This window comes from Podarcis liolepis, assembly GCF_965112155.1.
Source record: "Podarcis liolepis genome assembly, chromosome: 11".
NCBI classification, from domain to species: domain Eukaryota; kingdom Metazoa; phylum Chordata; class Lepidosauria; order Squamata; family Lacertidae; genus Podarcis; species Podarcis liolepis.
The window spans coordinates 7,460,951-7,488,865 of record NC_139565.1 but is presented as its reverse complement, the minus strand read 5'-3'; the positions used below and the strand labels follow the sequence as shown (position 1 = coordinate 7,488,865).

General features: G+C 42.8%; 1 protein-coding gene across 1 annotated transcript; it reads left to right on the top strand.

The window, feature by feature from the left end:
- DIRAS2 (DIRAS family GTPase 2) lies at nt 1-27,915 on the top strand. Its single transcript, XM_083465054.1, has 2 exons — nt 1-338; nt 22,011-27,915. Exon 2 carries the CDS (start codon nt 22,051-22,053, stop codon nt 22,648-22,650), a length of 600 nt encoding a protein of 199 aa, XP_083321180.1. The 5' UTR covers nt 1-338; nt 22,011-22,050; the 3' UTR covers nt 22,651-27,915.

The following is a 27,915-nucleotide window of genomic DNA, read 5'->3' as shown; positions in this document are numbered from 1 at the left end:
CCATTTAGGTACTAATAGCAGCTGATGCAGCAGCCGGAGCCAGAGCTGCTCTGTCACAGAGAGGAGAGGGAGTAACCGGAGGGACACAAGCATTAACCACGGCCCAGAGACCCGGAGAGGAAGAGAGGGAGCTGGCATCTCAGTGACTAAAGCACAAGAAACGCCAGGAGCACCAAAGAACAGCCACCAATTGGACATAAAGCGGAAGAGGGAAGGAGGAGGGATACAGATTGGGAGAACTAAAAAACAGCCACCTCCCAGCCTTGGCAGAACGGCTCTACCTCAGCTACTATGACAGGCAAAAACTGAAGCATATTTATCAGACTTCTTCTTCTCAGGTAAGTCTCCTCATTTTTTATTTTTTAATAAACTCTCTCTAGAATGTTGCATAATGATCAGGATGCACATTACAAGACTGGCTGCAGGCTACAATTTTCACCCAAATGAAATGTGAGGAATGTTTTGACCCATCTGCCTGCTGGAAAACGGGTGTAAGTAATACAAGATTATTATGTTCTTTAAAAAAAAACACCCAAAGGGGAAACTTAGTGGATGGAAACATTTTGGAATGCAAAAGGGAGGAATACTAGTGAGGGAGAACTTCATAGCTCCGCATCTTTCAAAATATGCAGGTGATACATTTCGGGGTTAGATTCTCGTGGACCTTTCCTGTTTCTGAAAAAAGAGAGATAGCGCCCTGGCAAATGGATCTGAATATTTTCAAAGCCAAAGAGTAAGGCAGTGCAGGTTGGTAAGTTTTAAACAAATAGTCCCTGAGATGTTTTGAACAGAGATGGGTTGCTTCTCCTGCTTTGAACAGCTTGATCAATCGTTAGCCCCTAAAGAAATCAAAACAAAGAACTGTTTAAGAAAATCAGTTATTTTATCTAGACTTCCTTCATTATCTTAAAGCAAAATACGTTAAGGAGTGAAGATTCACAAAGTGTTTTCTTTGTACTTTTGCATGCCTATGTAGTTGTTTTTAATAGGAATGAACATGCTTATGCAAATACGCATTTATGCTTGTTTCCCATATAACCATATAATTTGCAAGGTTGATTTTTTTGGAATTAAGCTTGCTTTATTTTATTTTATTTTTAAAGAATAGAATCATGGACTTGTAGGGTTTGAAGGAACCCTATGGGTCATCTAGTCTAACCCCCTGCAACGCAGGCTCCTCTGAATTCAAAAGAGACTTATTCCCAAGTTTGCACGGAATTGCAGCCAGAATTTAGTTATGTGCGTGGAGTGTGGATTCCTGGTGTTGTACAGGAGCCATGTTTATAGCCCTATAAAACATATGAAAAACATATGTTCCCACTGGAAGTATTGCAGATCTAGAAAGCGCTTCACTATTATCCAGCTGAATTTAGCACATGCTGGCACCTTTTCTTGTAACATTTAGCCCCACACAAGTTGTGAGTAATTATTAAATAGATTTGCCCGGAAAGCTGCGCTTGTTGTGGTTCAAGAAACTGCAGCTGTAAGGCAAGTAAGGGAGAAATGGCAGAATGGTGCATGGTTCATAGATTCCATAGATTTGGAGCCTTGGAAGGGACCCAGAGGGTCATCCAATCCAATCCCCTGCAATGCAGGGATCGTTTTACCCAACGTGGGGCTCAAATCCATGATCTGGAGATCAAGAGCTGCATGCTCTACAAACTGAGCCACGGATGGTGTAGAGAAAGTGGTCAGAAATACTCCCCACCCCCTTTCATAATACCAGAAAGCTACGGTCATTCAATGAAGATAACTTCTGGAAGCTTAATGACCGATAAAAGGAAGTATTTATTTCCACAGTGCATCGTTAACCTATGAAATTACTTCCCACTGACTTGGACAGCTTTAAAAAGGGGTTAGTCAATTTAATAGAAGTTAAGGCGAGTCTTAATGTCTCTAAATGGATACTAGTCTAAATTCCAGCTACGGAATCCCAGCTATTTCCCCCATGTCCTGCTTAGTTGGCTTCCTGTGGGAATCTCCTTGACCATTGGGAAACAGGAATTAGATGGGCTGATCTAGTGGGAATCCTCTTAGGTTCTTATGCTCATTTAAGAAAAGAAATCTTTCCCAGATTTATTTTTTTAAAAAAAATCCAGCCGAACTGAAACACCATTATCTGTGGACATTTAATCAGTTGGATTTCATCACCTGACACCGTAGATTTAGTCTGCAGAACTCCTCTAATTCCCATGACAGCCGTTGCTACTTCTTAATTGAAGGTGGAGTCAATATTTAGTTTTCAAATGAAGTCAGAAAAAAGAACAGGGAAAATTGGTTCACTCAATCGCTGGCAGATTAGTTAGAAAAACTTCCGAAATACAAGAGCATTTCAGCAATGGAATAGACTTGGGGTGGTTGTGACATCTTCTTTCATGGAAACTTTCACAAAAGCAATGTAAGTAAGGTGGGTCAGGCCAGCTGTGCTCAGAATATGACATTAGTGCCTTTCCTGTGTTGTGTATATCTAGCATTTGGCATTGAGATGTATTTAAAAATGGGAGAACTCTCTCTTCTAGTTTGTGGAAGGATCTTCTTGCAGGGTACTAGGCTGGAGAAGCCATGGGAGATCCATCCAACTTTGTGATTCTGTACACGTGAGGATGAAAGATCTTGGCGCATGTTTGGCCTTAGCAACATTTGAGTTCTTTCTGTGCATCACGTGCTCAGATACGTCATATTTTGTTGTTGGCATCTGCCTCAGGAGACAATGGAGGAGTGTACCTTTGTGGGTGAAGTCAAGCCATTGGAGAGTTACAGCGCCTGCTGTGGCTGTAGAGACCGATAAGGTGTTAAAGGTTTCACAACTGCATTTATTGACAGAAGGTATTTAGCTCAGGGGTAAAGTGCTGTGGGTTAAACCACAGGGCCTAGGACTTGCCGATCAGAAAGTCGGCGGTTCGAATCCCCGTGATGGGGTGAGTTCCCATTGCTCGGTCCCTGCTCCTGCCATCCTAGCAGTTCGAAAGCATGTCAAAGTGCAAGTAGATAAATAGGTACCACTCTGGCAGGAAGGTAAACAGCATTTCCATGTGCTGCTCTGGTTCGCCAGAAGCGACTTAGTCATCCTGGCCACCTGACCCGGAAGCTGTACGCCGGCTCCCTCAGCCAGTAAAGTGAGATGAGCGCCGCAAACCCAGAGTCGGCCACGACTGGACCTAATGGTCAGGGGTCCCTTTACCTTTACCTTAAAGCACCTGATCTGCATGGGGAACACCCCAGGCTCATTCCCTGGAACCCCCAGTTTAAATTATCAGGTAATAGGGGATGTGAAAGTCCTCTGTTGATGTTAGGATACTGTCAGCAGGTCCCGGCTGGTTGCCCAGGAAAGTATAAAGACAAGGGAAAGTTTCTTACCGTCCATTTTTATTTCAAACTTTACAGAGAAAGGCTATAGAACCCAGCCTCTTGGATAATGGCATTGTCCCGAGTTAATCTCCACCCCCTGTCTCTCTCACTTCCTCATTCGTTGTCATCATCTCCTCTACGGGTGCTGCTATGAGCCCTCAGTCTATAAGCTCTTTGCTCTCCTACTTTTAAGACTCGCCAGGTTCTGGGAGATGTTGGGTCTAGAATGCTTTCTAGTGACAACATGTCAGCCAGCTGCTGCTCTGGTTCTGCCTCCTCTTCTCCCATTATTTCCCAACTTTTCGCCCCATCTGCCTCTGATCTGTGACCTCCCTCAAATCTCTGTTGTAAATCTATACAGTGGTATCTCGGGTTAAGTACTTAATTCGTTCCCTCCCGCTGCCACCGCACTGCCGGAGCACGATTTCGGTTCTCATCCTGAAGCAAAGTTCTTAACCTGAACCACTATTTCTGGGTTAGCAGAGTCTGTAACCTGAAGCGTATGTAACCTGAAGTACCACTGTATTGTCTTCCTCTTCCTCCTCCCTGGAAGGGTCAGGATGGGGAGGCGGTCTCCGCCACTCCTCCTCCTCTGCTCAGTCCCTGGCAGTTGAAGACTCTGGAGCCCACTGCATAAATGGGCAAACAATATGACCTGCTCTTAAACAGTTTCCTAGCTTCCTATTGCACCCCCCTCTCCAGCACTGGTAGGTCATAAGGTATGGAACCTGCTTTCCACTGGAAGTCCATTTATTTTATTCTATTCCCTAAAGCATTTTTTCCCCTCCTGGTTCAGGCAGGTGTGTTGCAGAAATATCATTTATGACATGTAATTTCCATTTCTGGAATTCTATTTGTTTTTGTTTAAACCATGCCTCAGAGAACACTCTATTTTTTTTCTGTGTGTTGCAAAAGAAAATAAAACCATGTATATTTCTTGTACAATTCTTTATTGCACGGGTAGTGCTTGGACAACAGTTCAAAATGCAAACCCACTATGGCCATTGAATTCAATGCAGAATTTCTTGATGGCATGAAAAATATGTGGGGCAGTTTGATAGGCAGTGCAAGATGCTGTGGTCTTGTTCCAGTGGTGAAATGAGTTGCAGTCACACTTATAGTGTCTACTTGGATGCCCAAACAATTTCCCTAGCTTCCAAAATACACATTTCAGCTAAAGATGCCCATTATAAAATCTATGGCAGTCAACTGAGTCACCAAGGCAATTTAAAATAATTTGGAAAAACAATTAGATACTTTCTAGCACCACAGTATAGTTTCCTCTGGTGCAAGGCTGACTGGAATTATTTTATTCTGATGGCTAGAAACAGTGAACGTTTCATCGAAATTGAGCCCTCCAACATATAATAATAAATTTAACCTGGAAACAAGAATGTCATAATTTAAACGAGGATACTGTTTTTCATTTACTTGCTGATACGCATCAGCCAGGAGCCAAGGAATATAAAGAGTTAGTGAAATGTGAGGGAAAAGGAAGCCAGATTCCATCTTCTACATTCCTTAACTGAGATGCTGTCAGCACATTCTGGAAACCCCGGTAATCCAATCGACGTTGCATTAAAGCAGCAGGGAGAGAGATTTTGTGTCAGAATGACTAGTGAATACTACAGTGCTAGCATCCTTCCCTCTTTTTAAGATGGATGTTCCATAAAGCAGCAGCATGGGTGAAAGCACATCAATTTCCAGGTTGCATAAGGTTCTTTCCACTAATGCTCAGCGGCTCTGACTGAAAATCAATGCTAGGCAGTAATGAGACTCGCCGAATCGCATGATTGATTGTTTCTTTACTTTCCCCCTTTTGAATTGAACTTAAATCGTCACTGGAAAATGATGATAATTTCAGGGATTAAACCTCATAGCATCAGCCCTCTTCTGAATTCTTCAGGTGACTCCATTGCTATTAACAGGCACTAGCCAGGACATTAACTTTCACAAGTTATCATAAAAAGGACAAAAGACTCCCAAGATTAACTTTGAACATTAGGGTGGCTATATTATAATTGCAATTTGTAAAATAATTTTTTATAAATTGACTTTTATAAATACCTGACTTTTAGAAGACATCTGAAGGCAGCCCTGTTTAGGGAAGTTTTTAATGTTCAATGTTTTATCATGTTTTTAATATTCTGATGGGAGCCGCCCAGAGTGGCTGGGAAGACCCATAATAAATACATAATAAATGATGATGGCCTATTTGAACCCATAAACCAAAATACTCGTGTCCATGTGTTTATTATCAATTTGGGAACTGCAGGTCATGGGGCCTTGGCACACAATAGATCTTGCCGTTTGTGGAGAGGAGATTCCTGAAGGTGGTCCTGGGGGAACACCTGTTGAGATCCTGCAAAATTCCTTCTTGTGCTCTCTACTAATTCAATTGATTGATGAGTATTTATAAACCACTCAGTATTTTGTTGTTGTTTAGTCGTTTAGTCGTGTCTGACTCTTCGTGACTCCATGGACCAGATCATGCCAGGCACTCCTGTCTTCCACTGCCTTCTGCAGTTTGGTCAAACTCATGCTGGTAGCTTCGAGAACACTGTCCAACCATCTTGTCCTCTGTCGTCCCCTTCTCCTTGTGCCCTCCATCTTTCCCAACATCAGGGTCTTTTCCAGGGAGTCTTCTCTTCTCATGAGGTGGCCAAAGTCTTGGAGCCTCAGCTTCAGAATCTGTCCTTCCAGTGAGCACTCAGGGCTGATTTCCTTCAGAATGGAGAGGTTTGATCTTTTTGCAGTCCATGGGATTCTCAAGAGTCTCCTCCAGCACCATAATTCAAAAACCCAGTCAGATGGGCGGGGTAAAAATAATACATGATGTTGATGATGATGGCCTATTTGAACCCATAAACCAAAATACTCGTGTCCGTGTGTTTATTATCCATTTGGGAGTTGCGGGTCATGGGGTCTTGGGACACAATAGATCTTGCCTTTTGTGGAGAGGAGATTCCTCAAGGTGGTCCTGGGGGAACACATGCTTGAGATCCTGCAAAATTCCTTCTTGTCCTCTCTACTAGTTTGATTGATTGATGAGTATTTATAAACCACTCAGTATTTAGGACTATGATAAAGCAGCATCTAAATGAACCACTAAGGGGAGGGGATTGCCTGGAGGTTTGGAGTTGGTTGTCAGCAACATGCAGGTGACATGTAGATCCATAATCTCCCTTTCTTCTCAGCCCATAGAGGCTGTGGAATTTCTCAACCGTTCTCTGAAATCATTGAAGGGCTGGATGGGGGTGAACATGCAGAAACCTAAGTGTCCTTGATTATGAAGACAGCTGGTCCAGTGATAGAATATCTGCTTGTTCTGGAAAAGATTCCACTCTTCTTGAAATATGAAGTTTACATTTTGGGAGTGTACTGAACTGGCACTGTTCCTAGATGGTCGAGACAAGTGGTGGCTGAGATTACGAGAACTTTTGCTCAGCTTAGGCCGGTGTGGCAAATGGGCCCATTTCTAGAGAGGGCAGACTTGGCTACAGTGAACACATGCCTTGGTTACATCTAGACTAGATTCCTGTAGTGTGCTGTATGTTGACACAAATTCTACATATATATTAAAGGTACAAGAGCCCTGAATGCTTTTTGCATCTGACTGTCCTAGTTCAGTCTGGCACTGAAAGTAAAGACTTTAATACTCTGTACCAGTCAAAGCGAGAATTCTAAGGCTGGGTGCCACCACCAAAAAGGCCCAGTCTGTCGGGCTTCAGGGAACTGGCTTCCTTCCCAGTAGCAGTAAATAAGAAGAGATCAAATGAAAGGAATGTCTTACCAGTTAGATTCTTTCATAATCATAGGGAGAGAGAGAAAAAGAACACGTCTACTAGAAATGGTGCTGTTCCCAGTTAAGGCTCACTCACCCATTTCATCCCTGTTAATCTTCATCACTCCTACATTTTGTAATCTGAGCTTGTACCCTTTGCGCTTTCTGTTCTAACACTTTCTGAGCTCTCTGTGTCTTTGGGGAAGGGGGGTGAATGCTGTCCAGAGACTGTGAATCTGTTAACCCTCTCTCTCCCAGTGCATCTTCTCCTAGCTGTTCCCCATCCAGTATTTCCCAGCTTCTGCCTTCTGAACTATGCTCCTCTGCAAACCATTGTTCCAAATCTATACCGTCCTCCTGCTCTTGGTAAGATTCAGGATCAGGATCAGGATCGGGGTAGGGGTTGGGGGGTGGCTCCCACCATTCCTCCTTAGTGCACCTCTCCTCAGCATGGTCTCTGACTCTGTCTGACATAATCACCTGTTTCTTTTCTGTTGGTGGATGAAATATACTCAGAGTCAAGAGTGGATTTCATGCTCTTTATTCAGCTCATAGAGGTGAGGAGGAATGTCTGCTTTATATACATTATAATGCCTGCTTTATATACATTATAATGTCTGCTTTATATACATTATAATGTCTGCTTTATATACATTATAATGTCTGCTTTATATACATTATTTACACAATGGGCCCCATGCGATTGGCTAATTCTGGGATTCTCCTGTAGGCCAATCAGGTTGTGGATTCACTTCCACCTGGAGCTGGATTGGATGGCTCCTGTGGACCAATCAGACTGCTGCATTCTGAATCCTATTGTTCTAGGACCAATCAGACTGCTGCATTTTGGATCCTTTTCAACTCAGTACATAACAGTGGAGGTATCCAGAGATTTGTCTCTGAGGAGAATCTTAATTTCTTGGTTGATCATGGTGTGACAAATTGGTATGATAGACCAACTTTGTGAAGGGCTGTCTAGTCTTCAAGTGTGCGAGGAAACTAAAGAAAATTAATATAAACCATGTGATATCTGCAGATGCCCCACCCACATTTAATGGATGCATCTAAACTCTGAACATGGTTCAAGAGGAGCTCCATAGACTTGGCCAGTTCCCAAAATGTACTTCATGACAACTGGTACTGAATTTGTAGTATTTTGGTTTTGATCTGTTGACCACGGTATTAAAATGATTGACAAGTGCAGCAAGCATTTTTCTCTGGATGTGGCTTCCTTGCAATGGCATTTTCAGCTTGCTTCAGGAAGAGAAAAGGGCCTCTAGTTTGTAACTAGACTATATTTTATTGCAAATGCAACATCTAAATTATACAGAAATTTACTCGATACATTTTAAGCATCAAATGCATTTTCCCTGTATGCCCCCACAGAATTTTTAGAAGATGGTTTGGCTGGATGTTGTCAGCTACTGGTATGAATACTTCCTCCTCTGTGATTAAACTTAGCTCAGCTGGAAATATGGAACACCAGAACTGATTGTTCTCTTGCTACTTAGGCCTTCAAAATAGCAGTATTAATGACTGCTCATTGAAAACATGCCAGCTGCTTTGCTTAATCAGAAATGAAACCCTGTGATCAATGAATGATGGACTGGTTGGGCTATTCCTCTCTGCCATTTGTGTGTGAAGACACAATGTAGAGTTGTTTGGCTCCTGAGAATGCTGCTGTCAGTACTTACTGGCACAAAAGTGATATATTTCACAGCATCTAATAAGTGGCCCTAAACAGATAATTAGATTCTTTGTATATCTTAGCGCCCCCACCCAACAGATGCCTGTCCAGATCCTCTTCAGAAGCCCCCAATGGCCAAAGTAGATGTGAAATTAATGGTGTGAATGCATTCAACACTGATTTAAGGTATGTGTGAGATTCTTTAAAACTCACCAGTTGGACAAGGGTATAACCTTGCCTCTCCCAGGCCTAGACCCTGCCCAGTGGTGGACTCCAGAAAGTTCTCCTGGCCACGGTCCCCTCCTCATTCATGCCAACGGAGCCTGAAAGCACAGAAGTATCCCCAAACCCAGAGGGGTGCTTCATGTCCAGACACCCAACTCAGGAGCTGGCAGATCTTAGAGCCCCCTGCCAATTATCATGTGAGGTTCCGGGATATGATGAATGTTGTAGGGTGACCCTTAACCTTGGTCATCCCCTACCAACCATTAATCTGCATATGCCGACAAGTTCTGGCATTTGTAATCAATAAAGTTGTGGCCCAGTTTAATCCCAATATTGCTACTCTGTGACTTATTCTAGGATTGTCTGTGCTTCTTTGCACCTGGGTGCGCAAAACAAAAACCACAGAACTATATTCATGTGCTTAACATCACATCTAGCTTGACCCTGTGGCAGGAGATCCCACAAGGTCTCTAAGTGCTTAGTTGCACTGTCAAACCATCCCCTTATACTTCAATGTTCCTTGTTATCTTAAATCTCTATCCCTCCTGTTTAAATGTCCTTGACCTATTCTTCAAGGACACTACGAACTGTTCAGAAGCAGAACAGACAGTCAGAACAGGCAACCACTGAGTGCCGGAACATGCAGTAAGCTAAAACAATCTGATTTAGGCCCCACTGCAAGGGAGAAGAAAATAAAGGCAGGAATTGGTTCTGAACTGGTATGGGAGGACTATTAAAAAAATTAGCAGCCCTAGCAAGCTGGCACTACTGTATAATTTTACTTTATAATACTTTCTCTTATGAAACCTTGACTTTTTATGAAAATACATTTATGTCCTGATCTCATAACCAGCCGCGAGTGATCATCATAGCATCTGAAGATTGTGGTTGAGGTTGAATCCTGACGAGACAGAAGGATGGTTTTTGGGAGACAGGGAGCGGGCAGGTGTGGAGGACTCCCTGGTCCTGAATGGGATAACTGTGCCCCTGAAGGACCAGGTGCGCAGCCTGGGAGTCAATTTGGACTCACAGCTGTCCATGGAAGTGCAGGTCAATTCTGTGTCCAGGGCAGCTGTTTATCAGCTCCATCTGGTACACAGGCTGAGACCCTACCTGCCCATATAACACCTGTCCTGAAAGACCTACATTGGCTCCCAGTATGTTTCTGAGCACAAGTCAAAGTGTTGGTGCTGACCTTTAAATCCCTAAACGGCCTTGGCCCAGTATACCTGGAGGAGCATCTTCACCACATTGTTCTGTCCGGACACTGAGGTCCAGCTCTGAGGGCCTTCTGGCGGTTCCCTCCCTGCGAAAAGTAAGGTTACAGGGAACCAGGCAGAGGGCCTTCTCTGCAGTGGCGCCTGCCCTGTGGCTTGCCCTCCCATCAGATGTCAGGGAAATAAACAACTATCTGACTTTTAGAAGACATCTGAAGGCAACCCTGTACAGTGGAACCTCGGGTTACATACGCTTCAGGTTACAGACTCCGCTAACCCAAAAATATTACCTCGGGTTAAGAACTTTGCTTCAGGATGGGAACAGAAATCGTACTCTGGCGGCACAGCAGCAGCAGGAGGCCCCATTAGCTAAAGCGGTGCTTCAGGTTAAGAACAGTTTCAGGTTAAGAACAGACCTCCAGAACGAATTAAGTTCTTAACCCGAGGTACCACTGTATTGGGAATTTTTAATGTCTAATGTTTACAATTTTTTATGTGCTGTAAGCCACCCAGAGTAGCTGGGGTATTCCAGCCAGATGGGTGGGGAATAAATATATTATTATTATTATTATTATTATTATTATTATTATTATTATTATTATCATTGTTATTACTATTATTATCATCATCATACAGTGGTCCAAAGCCATGTTTCTAATTAACATACCACTTTGGGCACAATTGCCTGCATCTGTCTTGCACTCTGGTGTCTCAGGGTTTCTGAATGAGGTCTCGTGGGTTTGGTTCTTTATTTTAAAATGATACATGAAACACTAACATCTCTTAACGTGCAGCATTTCTGCAGGGACTCTTAAGTGCATTTCCAGACAATTCTAATTTTGAACAGAAGCTTAATGGTGCCCACCCCTAAAAGCAGGAAGCTACTGTTTAGACACACCTTTAGGAAAGCAAACTATTAACGATGACCTTCTTCTTTATGGCACTTGAGGGTAGTCTGTAATGAGTTTCCATCAACCTATTGAGATTACTTAGCAAGGCTCCTAAAATTCAAAAGCAAAGACTGGCCTGATTATCGTGCCACTACAATAATGGCACCACTGATTCACTAAGAAGAGGGAATGTGTGTTCTCTTAAGCAACAGTGTGCAAAATCCATTAGGAGCTGTCCATAGAAATATCAAATAAACTTACTATTTAGCACCACTTCAATGATTGCGGAAGCAGAAGAATCCTGTTGTTTTAAGAACCTTTATCTGAGTATGTGATGCAACAGATGTTTCTATTCTCCGTGCTACAAGGCATGAGATCATCACTTCTGCCGTATTATAATCACTCGTATTCTCTAGTGTCAATTGTCCATCAGTTCAGGGTACTTAGAAAACTTGGAGAAGATTGGTAAACGCTGATGTTCATTAAATTGCTTACGAAATCATATCTACCAGCAGACAACTAGCCAGTGGCGTAGCGTGGGGGGTGCAAGGGGTGCCAGCCGCACCGGGCGCAACATTTTTGGGGGCGCACTCGGAGCTCTCTGCCCCTACCTAGTCCTGGTGGCTCACTCTCTCTCTCTCACAGTGCTGGCTGCGAAGGAAAGGACGAGGCTGCGCGCTCCCCAGCCCAGGCGCCGCCTTCTGCGCGCACACTCGCTTGCAGCTAGAAGCCCTGCAGAAAAGGCCGTCGGGTGCAGGAGCGGCGCCTACGTCGCGCTTCCCGGAGGGGGCGCGTCGCCCGGCATTGGCGCGCGTTTGGGCGGGCTGCGGAGGGGCGCCTCGCCCGGCTGCGTGCGCCCCAGGAGGCCGGCGAGGGCGGGAAAGCGGGCGGCTCGCTCCTCCCGTGCGCCCGAAGGGGCTTTTTTGGCGGTTCCCCCGCTGCTACGAAGTCCTAAGCAACGAGAAGGAAAGCGCCTCCTGAGCATAGCACTGGAGGGTGAGTCTCAACTTTTCTGGACGAGCACTCAATGTGTTGCAGATATTAAGCATAAGAAACGCTCCTCATTGTCCACACCCATAAAAATATTCATTTATTTTTTTATAAATATTTTATTAAATTTTCAAATACATAATACAAGATCCCTACACCAAAAAGCCAGAACCAAAATACCAAAGAGCCATATAGAAAGAAAGAAAGAAAAAAGAAAAAAGAAAAAAGAAAAAAGAGAAAAATATAACCAACCATTCAGTACAACTTTTCTTATATAACTGATTGGACTTCCTCACATCTCCTTACCCTGCATTATTTATAATAAGAATGTCAGCAAATTATTACCTTGTTTCATACCTTATTTTGTACTTTCCAAATATTATACTTCTAAATTTAAAACAATTTTTATCAATTGCTCATACCTTAAAATTAAACGTAGTGTTGCCTTAAATTTCGACCTTTTCTTACTTATAACTTAATTTTCTATTTTACAAAGTCTATTTGCTGGAACCAGTGGCGTAGCATGGGGGGTGCAGGGGGGGCCGGCCGCACTGGGCGCAACATCTGGGGTTAGGGCAAATCCATGGGTTGGGGGCGCAAATCCACAGGTTAGGGGGCGCAAATCCATGGGTTAGGGGGCGCAAATTACTTGCCTTGCCCCGGGTGCTGACAACCCACGCTACGCCACTGCAACTAGCAAAAAAAAAGCCTCTCTGAAGAAACTAGTTCTAGGATCTTATCGAGGATGCCGCAGTGTTGGACAGAAAGGGAGTACCAATTTTTGTTTGCTCAGGGAAAAAACCTCAAATGGAGACTTTTCATTACATCAGTCATCTTGTGCTTTACAGCTAAATTCGGTGTGACTTGGCTTGGTCTGCAGTCCTGTACTTAAAATGCTTCACAAAATTCTTTGTGAATTATTAATCATCCCGATTGAAATTCTGCATGAACACTCAGAGCCCATCCTCCAGATGAAAAGGCCCGCAAGGCAGAATATCCCACACTTACAGAATATATACACTTACTTAGAAAAAAACTATGCTCTGCTTATTATTTTCCAACCCTCACCCTCTATATTTTATCCTTGGTGTGGGCAACTATTTGAAGTCCACCCATAGGTGACTGTACCCTTGATACATGTCCTTTATTCTTGGCTTCTGAAAACCTAGGAGAGTGTGCAAATTCTCTTGAGTGGGGATGGGGAAGTTCAGATCTGGAGACTGAAGGCAGCCTGGCTCCAGTCCACATGTCCCCAGGCCACAGCCCTTGATGGCTGTACTTCCTGTCATCCCAGTGTTTTTGCCTGGCTGGAATGTGTCCTTGATAATGGATCTTATTTTCCCAGATAGACAAATGTGTGCCTGGGGGGGGGGGGGCGCGTAGAAACCTCTGTGTTAAGTCGTGGGTGAACCTATCAGATGACACAGCGATTCTTCAAACAGCTCTTGTTTATTCACAGGCCAGAACAGAACTGAACTGAAGGGTTCAGCCAGCCTGCTTATATAGAGCTCCACTAGAACGCAACAGTAACTATTTTCTGTAACTATCCAATCACTGAATGTCACTTTCAATCCCTTATTTGCATATGTGGACCTGAGTGAAAACTATCTACAGTATCCCCCTGCTGGCCCAGGGTGAGAACTTCAGTACATAACACTCTGCCTTTTGTATGGCTAGAATGTAGCCTACTGTACAGTAGGGGAGCAGGTGGTGCTTTGTTCTAAACTACTGAGCCTCTTGGGCTTGCTGATAAGAAGGTCGGCAGTTCAAATCCCCACAACGGGTGAGCTCCTGTTGCTCTGTCCCAGCTCCTGCCAGCCTAGCAGTTCGAAAGCACACCAGCGCAAGTAGATAAATAGGTACCGCTGTGGGGTAGGGATAATACTTATCTAGGGATGTGGGTGGTGTTGTGGTCTAAACCACTGAGCCTCTTGGGCTTGCCGATTAGCAGGTTGGTGGTTCAAATCCCTGCGACGAGGGAACCTCCCGTTACTCTGTCCCAGCTCCTGGCAACCTAGCAGCTTGGAAACATGCCAGTGCACGTAGATAAATAGGTACCACTGTGGCGGGAAGGTAAACAGCATTTCTGTGCGCTCTGGTTTCCATCACGGTGTCCCATTGTGCCAGGAGTGGTTTAGTCCTGCTGGCCATATGACCTGGAAAGCTGTCTGTGGACAAACGCTGGCTCCCTCGGCCTGAAAGCGAGATGAGCGTCGCAACCCCATAGTTGCCTTTGACCGGACGTAATTATCCAGGGGTCCTTTACCTTTTTTACTACTATACAAAGGTAAGGGTTGCATCCATTGCTTGGGCAACCTTTGCCTCTGGCCCTGCACAACCCCCCGCATCCCCCTGCAAGGGAATGTGGGTCTTGGACTGGGAAAGCTTCTAAACCCCTGCCCTACAGAGAACATTTGGGGCTTTTTGGGGAGTCCAAAATAAAAGGCATAACTTTTTAGTCCTAGTTCCCTGGTCCTTGCATTTCTTCCCGCACTATTTTTACAGTCAATCGGCCTTTTTCTTCTTCCTAATAAGTGTAATCAGAAGATTCCATGGCAGTGTATAAAAGTGTGAAAAACAGGCCCGACACCATATAAATAAATGATGGGTGATAGCCATACTCAGATCCATGGGAAAGTATTGACGTCAGTAATGACCCTGCTCTTAGTATGACTGAATTGGATATTGCCTTGTTATCTCTACTAGCCATAAAAGAAGAGATAAACTGATCCTACAGAGTATCCCAAGTGTTTTCATAGGTTGATCATGCTCCCAAAATCTGATGCTCTGCAGTTACCTCTTGCATGGAAAAAAGAGTATAAGTCAGTGAGAGGAATGCAATGATTTCTTTTAAATCAGCCAGCTCAGGGGCTGTAATTAAACATTTCGTTAGAGAGATTCTTTAATCATTACTTATGCTCACTTACGATAATTTTATATTATAGTGATTTTTTAAAAAAAATAAAATAGAAACCTAGCTAATAAATTAGGACTTTCTCTATCAGAGCCAGTTAATGTGAAAAGAGTTCCTAAGTAGCAGAGGCTATATATACACCATGAGTCTTAATCCACATTACACGTCAAGACAAGAGTATATATTAGATTAAACTAAAAGTGACTCTTTCATGGAACAAATTCAAAACCTTAGGAATGCACATGCTTACTAGTAACTAGGAGATTCATTGAGAGACATGCATAGCTGTCAACGTTTCCGCTTTTTTAAGGGAAATTCCCCGATTCCAAATAGGATTCCTTGCAAGAAAAGGGAAAAGTTGACAGCTATGGACATGGAACGTAACAATATAGCTCAAAGGCATTATCTTTCTGCTTTTTCACAAGGAAATTGGTATTAACTTGAAATAACCCCCCCCCCCCCAAATATTTCTTCATGCAACATCCAGCTAATTTATGGAGCTGGTGCTCAGACTGAAATTCCCAGGTGTCAGAAAAGGTTATTTATGTATGTAACAACTGTGGCCCGTGTTTTGTTAGCCCCAAAATGAAAAATGAATGGGGTCCCAACCAAAGAAGAATGACAAATTAAGTTGACAGAATATGCACAGCTTGCAGTCTTAACATAGAAAATAAGAGAACAAGAAGAACATACATTTAGAGAAGATTGGAAAACGTTTATTAAATATATGGGAAATAATTGTGTACAGCTGAAAATGCTGGCAGCATTAAGGTAAATTCAACTGTGTAAATAAGTTCTGATGGTTGTAATACTGGAATACTGAATGGTATAGTTTTTGTAAAATATGCAGAGATTGATGATATGTAAAATGAACCAGGGAAAGAGAAGAAGGGAAGTCACTGATATTTTAAGGATGTAAAAATGAGTCCTTTAAATTGTAAAACAGAAAATTTAATAAAAGAATTATACACACGAATTTATAGAGTTGCTGCAGTATGTCCTGATGCTGATAACTAGCTGATAAATTTCATAAAGGATTAGACAGAGTTGAAGACAGTTAAGTCTAATTAGCCATAAGAGCAAAAGATAAAAATAGAAATAGCACTATCATAATGTTAACACTAGATCCTTGGGCACAGGGAATGGCTGTTTCAATTCTGCCGATCCTGGCATATTGCTGACCAGTGGCCACTAACAAGAAGCAGCAAATCTTCAATCCAGTCATACTGAGGCAAAGAGGAGGTCAGTGCAGCAAGCTTATCCCACCCAGGTTTGAACTCCATTGTAAAATGCTCTGCCAATTTCAATTCAACACATCTTCTGTTAACCACTCTTAAGGAAGCTTCTTGGTGCAGTAGTAATTGATAGGGGCAAAATTCTGAACAAGGTGGACCTTCCGTATGATGGCACCGGGGGATTTTATGTTCTTCTTACGGCTTTCACCCAATTAAAGAAATCTTAGTTGTTTAATCACGTTCAACTAAAGATTAGGAAGAACATTCTGAAGATACAAGCTGATTGACAGTGGAACAGATTGTCTCATGTGGTAGTGGAATTCGCTGGAGGTTTTTTTACAGCGACCACCTGTCAAGGATGTTGTAGTTGAGTATTTCCTGCATCAGCAGGGGGTTGAACACGGGTGGCGCTGTGGTCTAAACCACGGAGCTTCTTCGGCTTGCCGATGAGAAGGTTGGCGGTTTGAATCCGCACGACGGGTGAGCTCCTGTTGCTCTGGCCCAGCTCCTGCTAACCTAACAGCTTCCGGGTCATGTGGTCAGCACGACTAAGCCGCTTCTGGTGAACCAGAGCAGCGCACAGAAACGCCATTTACCTCCCCACCTGTACCTATTTATCTACTTGTTCTTTTACGTGCTTTCGAACTGCTAGGTTGGCAGGAGCAGGGACCGAGCAACGGGAGCTCACCCTGTCACGGCGATTCGAACCGCCAACCTTCTGACCAGCAAGTCCTAGGCTCAGTGGTTTAACCCACAGCGCCACCCGCATCCCTTGTATTTGCATCTATTTGGATGCAAAAAAAGAGTATACTATGAGTGCAATTCAACTTCGCTATTACAAATGTTTCATCTCCACAAGTATTGTAGCTTGCCAGATAGATGTATGCTCTGCTTTCCAGACAAGCTGTTTCAGGGAGTTATATTGATTTCCAAAGTAGGGTTGTCATACGTCCAGAATTTCCCAGACATATCTGGAATACTGCAGTTAGAAGCAGTGTCCAGTTGGAAATCACGGGGGGGTTGGAGGGGGAGGGGGAGTCTGGGAAAATTTAGATGTATGGCAGCCCATGTTGGCAGTATCGTTTTTGGTGATTTTCCTCAACAACTTTGCCAGAAAAAGCTTAACAACCTTTCTGTTCAGACTTTCATTGTGTGAAAAATGGCAACCCTACCCCAGAGCCAATCTTGGGGGAGCATCGGGGGGAACCATATTGTGACCCTCTGTCTTTGTGCAGGGCTTCTGCTGACGGACTTCACTAGGTGAACCCCATCCTCTGTTTTTAGATGATGCATGTACAGTATGTCACTGTTTCCCAACATTGGGTCTTCATCTGTTTTTGGATTACAACTCCCATCATCCCTAGCTAGCAAGACCAGTGGTCAAGGATGATGGGAATTGTGATCCAAAAACAGCTGGAGACCCAGGGTTGGGAAACACTGATGTATGTCAGCAGTAGCACTATAAATGGGGTGTTAGAGAGAAGGTACAATGTCTCTCCAAAAATGGCACATGCTGCCTGTGGTTTGTATTAATAGTTAAATTTTAAAAAATAAAAATGCCCCTCCCATATAATTTTTTTTTTTTAGGTAAATGCATTTTTAATGAATTCATGTAATCAATTAATTGACAAATCTTGCAGCCTCACTTCCCTTATTTAACTTTTTCCCCCAGGCAAAAATATCAGTTATTAAGATGGCTGCCAGAATCAATTTTCTGTTCCAACACTTGCCAATTAAAATAAATGGTCAACAATTAAAGAAATGACAGCATGTTGCTCTTAAGTTTATTCAGAATAATAAAAAGCTAAGGCTCAAAGCAAAATTCTTACATGAGAGTAAACCGGGGGTGAAGGAGGGATTTCAAAGGTCAGGTGAAAACATTCCTCTTCAACCAGGCCTTTGGCTGATTAATATTCTACAGCCTTTTGAATGTGTCTGTGGGAAGGGGGGGGGGTATTGTTTTGTTTTGTTTTTGTTCTATTTATTTGTGTTTTTACCTTACATTTTCATCATGTCGGCTGCCCTGAGATCTTTGGATGAAGGGTGGCATATAAATTTAATTACATTACATTTAATTAATTTATTAATAGCAATAGTAATTATCCTGTTGACTTGGAAGACATCATTGCATAATTGGACCCCCCTCCCTTTTTAGGGCAAGGGCAGATCGACCAGCAAAAATGCTCAACACAGAGAACCATAGCTGTCAACGTTTCCCTTTTTTAAAGGGAAATTCCCTTATCCCGAATAGGATTCCTCGCAAGAAAAGGGAAAAGCTGACAGCTATGCAGAGAATCTTTAGTTACATGACCGACCTGGACAACAGACCTGGTCTGCATGCTCATTTCCATTTTTAAAAAATTACTTCACCACAACACCGTCATCCCCTTGGCTCTGTGCTATTCGTACCCAGCTTTGGCAAGCTCTGAAGATATTGTCCCATCTGCCTTGTCCTTTTAGTTGTAATCACGATTGCGACATTATTCGTCGTCATGTCTGTTCTTTACTGTTCTGCCTAAGCCATAGCCCTAGTTAGCAGCTGTCTCATAGATTTAGTCAGTGTTATCCTCTGGGGGGGGGGGGGGATTCCTTCTAACTGCCTCCGCTCTTGTTTCTTCCTGTAGGCTGGATTGTGACACGAACTAGACGCCTACTTTCTCTTTGCCATCTAGAGCCTTTTCTTATCCTTTCTCTTAGCATTTTCTCAGCCCACTTGTCTTTAACATTATACTCTGGGGAGTTCACACTTCGATTGGATATGAGAAGCGGTAATGCCATCCCTGTTTCTCCATATTGTGCTGAGATATAGTCCCATTCTAATGGCTCAACGAGGCAGAATCTTGGCATTTACGATACATATTGATCAGGCCCAGAACGCTTCCAGCTTTTCTGCATTAGGCTAGAGACAGAGGGAAATATCTTAATTTGGAAATTGGGGTGAAAGAGTTTTTCTCCTTTCGTTACTTAGTTCCTCCGTGGCTTCCCTCTGATTTTACTTTCTAAAATTAATTACAGTGGTACCTCGGGTTAAGTACTTAATTCATTCCAGAAGTCTGTTCTTAACTTGAGGTACCACTTTAGCTAATGGGGCCTCCGCTGCCGCCACAAGATTTCTGTTCTCATCCTGAAGCAAAGTTCTTAAAAAAAAAAGTATTCAAAATTATAATAAGACATATTATCCAAAAACATATCATCCTTGCCCCCCCCATTTTTCCTCCCTCCCTTCCTCCCACACAAAACCCACCCCCCACCCCAACTTCCCTCAGTTCCATTCTTTGGTTTCTCTAAGAATGCTGTTTTCTGCATGTTACAAAGTTGTATAGATCCTCAAACTATTTAGCTGATTATTATCAATAAAAGGTTTGTGAATGTTTATTCAAAACCTGCCAAGGAGTCCAGCTGAAGCAAAGTTCTTAACCTGGGGTACTATTTCTGGGTTAGCGGAGTCTGTAACCTGAAGTGTAGGTAACCTGAGGTACCACTGTACAGGGTTGGAGCATGTGCAACCTGCAAGCACTTCCTGCTCCTTCATTTTATTTGCATGTTCTCTGCCCCACTCTTTCTGTACTCATCTGCAAGTGTGTGTGGATAAAATGTTGCACGCACACAAAAGGCGTGCCCATATATAATAATGATAATAATAATAATAAATTTTTATTTATACCCCGCCCTCCCTGGCCAAAGCTGGGCTCAGGGTGGCTAACACCAGTAAAATTACAATAAAAACATAATGGGGGGGGGGGAGAAAAGAAAGAAAGAAACCCAATTTAAAATATGGGTTAAAATACAATTTAAAATGTAGCCTCATTTTAATAGTAGCCCATAGATCAAAACCATAAGGGGAGGGAAACATAAGGGTCAGACTGAGTCCAAACCAAAGGCCAGGCAGAACAGCTCTGTCTTGCAGGCCCTGTGGAAAGACGTCAAGTCCCGCAGGGCTCTGGTCTCTTGTGACAGAGCGTTCCACAAAGTTGGGGCCAGTACTGAAAAGGCCCTGGCCCTAGTTGAGACCAATCTAACTGCCTTGCAACTTGGGATCTCCAAAGTGTTGTCATTTGTGGACCTTAAGGTCCTCCATGGGGCATACCAGGAAAGGCAGTTCCGTAGGTACATGGGTCCTGGGCCGTATCTCATTTTGCGTGGTGATGATTTACTGAGGCATACTTGTGTTCTTGTGCATTGGCTTAACACTACAAAATAATATTGATACAACTGTAAATGCAACCCTATCAAATGTGCTTCTTGGTTGTGGATGCACAGAGGCTTTTTTGCAGTGCTTTTTTGAGAGGGTGGGGGCAGAAGATTAGCAGGAGAAGGCACCCAATCCACTTCAGCACTCAAAAACCCATATTTACAGGCCTAGGAATGGACACAAATGACGTCCATCAGCAGAAACCCTGTGCAAATACAACAGGGCTCTCTGCTCCCCTTGTCTCCATGATCCCGTCCCCAAAACTGGCTTGGGTGTGTGTGTCAGGAGAACCCAGAATACCACACAGGGGTACGATAGGGACAATCATTTCAATGGGAATCATGGCATTGAATTCTCCCTTACACATAGAAAAGTGGTCTAGTGTTGACTGTCATCTTAGCAGGAGCTGGCTGGCTTCTCTTGGAGAACCTTCTACAGTGGTACTTCAGGTTACAGACGCTTCAGGTTACAGACTCCGCTAACCCAGAAATAGTACCTCGGGTTAAGAACTTTGCTTCAGGATGAGAACAGAAATCGTGTGGCGGTGGTGCGGCAGCATTGGGAGGCCCCATTAGCTAAAGTAGTGCTCCAGATTAAGAACAGTTTCAGGTTAAGAATGGACCTCTGGAACGAATAAAGTACTTAACCCGAGGTACCACTGTATATGTGCCGTATTTTTCACTCTATAAGACGCACCAGACCACAAGACGCACCTAGTTTTTGGAGGAGGAAAACAAGAAAAAAATATATTCTGAATCTCAGAAGCCAGAACAGCAAGAGGGATCATTTTGTAGTGAAAGCAGCAATCCCTCTTGCTGTTCTGGCTTCTGGGATACCTGCGCAGCCTGCATTTGCTCCATAAGACGCACACACATTTCCCCTTACTTTTTAGGAGGGAAAAAGTGAGTCTTATAGAGCTCAAAATACGGTAATTTGAAGTCTCACCCTTATTTATGAGCCACCCCTGTGCTTCAGCATTTCAGCAAACACAAAGATGTGTGGTTGGTGTAAACAGATAGAAGTTGGTGGGGTGGCGTTGTTCAGCACTGAGTGCTGCTGCCTGCTACCAACATGGGGAGGCAATGGGGAGCTTAGTGCCATGTCTCTACCTACCCCACACCTGATGTCACAAATGATGCCAGACATGAGGCAGGTGGGTGTGGTTTGGGGGAAACTGCTTGGCAGGCCAAATTTGGGGCAGAGTTTCCCCATTTCCATTTGAAAAGGTAGAGTGAGTGTTATCCTTCAGTGTTTGGAATGTCTCTGCTCCTCTCTGTGGGAATTTACCAATAGTGAACACTTCCTCTTTGCATGAGTCTCAAAGTCATAGAAAGACGGTAAGTTATATAAATTTATGGATCTGCTTTGTACTGAAAGATGGGCATCTAAAATTGAGAAGAATGAGCCTCATCCTTCACACTGTGCGATAACATAGCTCATTTCCCCCATTTCTAGTGTCCTGAATTTATTTTGAACTATCCGCCCCACAAATTGTTAATAGATGATTCCTATTTCTTCCCACATGCAGGTTTCTTTTCCTCGTTGAGCAGCGCAAAGCTTGAAAAACCATGCCTGAACAAAGCAATGATTACAGGGTGGTGGTGTTTGGAGCAGGAGGAGTTGGCAAGAGTTCATTGGTCCTGAGATTTGTTAAAGGCACCTTCAGAGACAGTTACATCCCTACAATTGAAGACACCTACAGGCAGGTGATCAGCTGCGATAAGAGCATATGCACTTTGCAGATCACTGACACAACAGGGAGCCATCAGTTTCCTGCCATGCAGCGTTTGTCTATTTCCAAAGGACATGCTTTCATTTTGGTCTACTCAGTCACCAGCCGGCAGTCCTTGGAGGAACTCAAGCCTATCTACGAACAGATCTGCCAAATCAAAGGGGATATAGACAGCATCCCAATCATGCTGGTGGGGAACAAGAACGACGAGGACCACAACCGAGAGGTACAGACCAACGATGGAGAAGCCCTGGCCAAAAAGTGGAAGTGTGCCTTCATGGAGACCTCTGCCAAGATGAACCACAACGTGAAGGAGTTGTTCCAGGAGCTGCTGAACTTGGAGAAACGCAGGACTGTGAGCTTACAGATTGACGGCAAAAAAAGCAAGCAACAGAAAAGGAAAGAGAAGCTGAAAGGCAAATGTGTCATTATGTGAAAATAGCATTATCCCGGAGCTGCCACCTAGACTCCTTCTTCTGACTGTACCATGTTTCAGACCTGTAGACAATGGAAAACAAACAAACATGTGAGACTGTTTTATTAATAGCTGTTTTGAAAATACACCAGAAGTAAACAGTTGTGTGGAGTGAAAGCGCTACCAACCTCTCAACCCTTTTATAAATTAGACATTGAACAGCAGCGGCAGCAAAGCAGATACCAGAAGAAGAGCGATATCTCTTTTCGAGAGAATAGAAAATGAAATATCCACAACTAAGTACTCCCGCCGGTATCGTTGCCACTATGTAAAGATGAGGAGTTGTTAGTTTAAAATTTTATGCTAATGCTATACGTAGAATTAATGAAAGATGTATTTATCTACAAAAATATATATTTGGAAGTAGAACTAAATTTAGGGTTAAGTTAACATAGCTTTCCTGGATTGCAAGTTTATTCTTACACTGAATTCTTACACTCTATTCTTCTTCACATCCTTTATGATACTGATGAACACTGAACTAAGATGTCCCCCCCCCCTCACCTTTGTAATTTTCATAATGCCCTGATGAAATATCAAGGCCTCAGTCACATCAGGCAGCACCAAATATTATTCTCTCCCATGGGATGGATAGTCTGACCACCTCCCCTTTGCGAATAGATCTAACATTGCCGATTAGCTGTTCTGAGTAGCACGACAATTATCTGGTATGAGGATGCGAGGGGAGAGGAAATGTTTTTGACCCAGGGGTGAAATCTATAACACTCAACTTGCCAGATATTTCTTTATTTTTATCTTATAATACTGAAGTAGACCCATTACATTTGACTCTCCAAAGGATTCATAGTTGATATGGGTACCAGCTGAATTAGTCGCATGCACCTGTAAACACCCCCCCCCCCATTTTTTATTCTCACCAAACATTAGATTAGCTAGGTGTTTTCTGTAAAGACAGAAAAAAATGATCTCAGTACTCATCCCTGCTCCTTTAAGCTGGAGGGCTGGGGACAGTCCCTGAGGGGTGGGGATATATGATAAGACAAAGGTTTCCAAATCCAGCCTTCCCACATGTCAGTTGTGGCATCAGGGAGTAGCACAGGGTTACCTGCATCTCATATGCTGACAGGTGAGGGTTCAGGATGGGCAAATGATAGACATAGTATGGTTTGCGACTCTTGAATGGGCAGGGCAAAACCTCTGTGCCAAATGACATTTTCATTACAGTACAGTGGTACCTCGGGTTACAAACACTGCGGGTTGCAGACTCCACTAATCTGGAAGTAGTACCTCAGGTTAAGAACTTTACCTCAGAATGAGAACAGAAATCGCATGCTGGCGGCAGCAGGAGGCCCCATTAGCTAAAGGGGTACCTCAGGTTAAGAACGGTTTCAGGTTATGAACAGACCTCCGGAACGAATTAAGTTCGTAACCAGAGGTACCACTGTACATGCGTCAAAGCAAGATGTTGCTGCTGTTGTTTTTTAAACTAAAAGCTGCATCGTGAAGAGAATGAGCTACTTTGAAGCAGAACATATTAACATTTTGGCAAGTGTATCAAAAGCTGGAAAATGCAATTAAGTGTCTATAAAAATAGCACGCACGTTACATTTCAAATGTCACCCAAAAGCTACTTAAAGGCATCCTTCGCATTGGAATACGCATTGTTCACAAATACTTTAATGCTGTGAACCCTTTAATCCTTGCACCCCGTTGCCGGAATACAAAGAGAATTGCAGACAAGCAGATGCCTGCAATATGAGACCACAGTTTATGCCCGTTTACCTTCCATGGTCCAAGGAAAAATAGATGGAAGAGACTTAACAAGGCCTGATGCACCAAGGGTGAATACAGAATCCCTTTATGGACATTTGACCCTTATGGAACAAATGTGCATTTAGAGGGTGTGGCATTCCATCAGCAGGCCCCACTCCTGACTGCCACACATCCATTTGAACTAGAGCTGCGCCCCCAAAATTAGAAATTTATTTTTGATCATTTGTTGGGTGGCAATGGAATCATTTTTAAACAAAAAAAGACCCTGCCACTCACAGAAGTTTCTGTCTGCAGTTTCCCAGAATGCCTTGGGAACAAGGCCATGTCACAACCTGTCGCTCCCAGGGCATTTCTCCACAATATCTTGCCAGGAAGGTAAGGGACAGCTATCTCTCAAAAGGTTTGGAGGAAATCCTCTTTTTTCCACTTCCCCCCCAGGATAGTGGCAGAAAATCAGCCCCTGTTTTAACGGCAGGAATATTTTCAGGAATCTGGGAGAAATGTCAGCTCAGTCTTAATCTGAACATCCGTCGAGATTATACACATATAGGTGTGCAGCCTCTTTGCTGATGTTCACATAAACACAAAGTACATCGTGTATTTGCTCTAGATTAAATGTCTACGGAGATTAATTTTAAGTTCTGAAGAGTTATGCAAATGGTTTTGACACCCATTCACTGGGATCTGAAGCATTTGTTTTCAGTTTTCAGTCTATTGAAATGGCTTCCTTCACATGTAGAATAGATGGGTTGAATCCAACAAGTTTCCTTCTCCAGAGGAAGCAAACCACTGGATCCATTGGGGTGTCTTCACCCAAAGAATGTACCCAAAAGCAAATTTCATTCCCCTTTCCCCTTTCCCCTTTCTCCCCACCTCTTGATTTCACAGGATTGGGATTGCTCCTAGAAGCAGGCATTTCAAAACCATTTCTAATTGCGTGCAAGACGTTTGTCTCATTTTCTGCTGAGTGAGTCTTCTTTCTAGCTGTCGGAAAATCCAACAGCATTGAGCCAGGCAATAATTCAATACGTAACTACATAATTGGTCTGTTCTGCCTGCAAGCCAGCGCTTTGGCAAAGGTTTTTATCTTTTCCATTTGGGATTTGATTAAGGAAAGTGACAAACCAAAAGAAAGACGTATTATGTGAGACATCATGTAGCTGGATGTTAAAAAATAACAGGCTATATACAGCCTTTGAAGTGAATGGGCATCTTGAATAGGAATCTCAGGACTAACTTATGAAAAGCATCAAAACTCCAGGGGGATTGACTTGTGGCTGGCTGTGGCCATCCACTCAGAGCTGATATGTTTCTTAACTGAGGTCCATGGAAGCCAAATAGTCCAGCTCCAACACATTTGAGGCCTTTCCTTGCTGGCATTTACTTTCTCCATCCCAAGCAATAGAAAATCTTGAAAATCTCCACAGAGAGGCAGCTAGCTAGTTGGATAAAGTATTCCATCTTTGGAAACAGCATGGGCTCCAAAGTCTCCCATGGTAAATCAATGCCCCTCTTTGGAATTTAGAGGCTGCCTTTAGCGTGAATTGCTCTCCTGGTCCTCTTCTAGGTTTCAGCTCCTTTCCCAGGGTTTCTGTTTTATTTCTTTGCTATTTCTTTATTTATTCTACCCATTTAAATTGCCTAAGAAAGCTGGAGGTACCAACAGACCCTCCAAGTGTCCCTGTTTTCCAGGGACAGTCCCAGTTTCTGATTTGACCCCAGAATGTTCCACTTTTCCTTAGGACATCCTTATTTTCACGGGAGAAATACTAGAGGGTATGGTAGGACATCCTTATTTTTGTTGGAGAAATGTTGGAGGGTATGGAGTTATATGAACCCTGAGCCAAGGAGATAAGTATCTGAAGGCAGCCATGTGTAAGGAAGTTTTTAAATGTTTTATTATATTTTTATATATGTTGGAAGTTGCCCAGAGTGGCCGGGGCAACCCAGACATATGGCTGGGGTATAAATTATTATTATTATTATTATTATTATTATTATTATTATTATTATTATTTGCATTTTCTTGGGAGTTTTGTTCTTAGCTGGTTGGGTTTCATATAGAGACTGTTGTGCATATTGCTATTATTATTATTATTATTAATTGAATAGGACGTCCCTATTTTATCATCCGATAAATGTTGGAGGGTATGCAGTAACAAAACAATGCAAATGAAACAACAGTCCAACCAACTAAGAAAAAAAACCCCCAAGAAAGTGGGAATATATGCACAACATCTAATGGCAATGAATGCACCTGAATACTAAGGGAGCACACAGCGTACAGCCTGCCATTTCATCTACTGCAGCAACAGAAGTATCTTTTGAACTTCTGATAATTTATTGTAGGGCAATTGTGTTTTTCTCCTATATCTTGAACCAAATGAACATACACTTTCCTGCTTTTAAATTGACTGGAGGCAGGTGGTTTTGGACAGGAACTGAAGATAGGGGTTTGGACAGTGATCCTTGGCATGAGAACCAGGGCATTAGAAACATGCCCGTGTTTGCAGTATCAAAAGGTTGGAGAGTATATAACAAAGAGCAAGCCTGCAGGATACCGTTGTCCCAGAACAGCCAGTAATATATACCTTTTGCAAATGCACAGAATCACCAAAGAGAAAGCTGTTACAAAGCCTTCTTAACTTCATTGCAGCTTAAATTATATAATGTGAAGGAAGGTTTGCCTAATCCCTAAATGCAGCCAGTGATTGCAGTCCTAATCCATTTGCACCCATGAAACCTAAAGAATCAAATTTAGACATCTTACTCGCCTAGTAAAAAGCTATTTTAGACACATAAGGCTCTGGCAAACAATTCACTGTTACATGTACGGATAATATCTTTTTGTTCCTTGTTGACCCCACACTCCAAACAATATAATAAGCCATGACTATGTTTTATCGCCTTGCATTTATCTGTGCAGGGCTAGTATAGAAGCAATATTTATTCCTGGACCAGTAATTCTAAGGTGGATATATTTTATATTGTACCCTTCCGTTGTCCTTGTAATTTATAATAGATTTTACATACATGTGAGTTTATCAAAATATTTGTTTTGCTATAACTGGTATAAGGTGGGGTGGGCTTTTTTTTTGATAGATGGAAGAAACTCTTAGTGGGGGAAATTAGTTGTACAGCTTTATTCCAGTTTGTGGTTTATTTCCAAGTGTGATGCTAATAGACATGAGATATTTGAAAATGTACACACACACACACACACACACACAATGACATGTTTAAAACTTTCAAGGAATTTCAGCATCATGAAAACATAATATGGACACGTATGCTATTCACAAAGCATGGATTTTATATAAGTGCATAAGCTAAGCTATATAGTTATCATTCAGATGTATTTATTGTTGCAGTTTCATTATATCTAATATTTTATTCAGCCACAGTTAACATGTAATTTGTGCCTACAAGTTTCTATGTTTCCCGTGATATTCTGTATATAAGGTATACAAAATAAACGTTTTAAGTTACAAA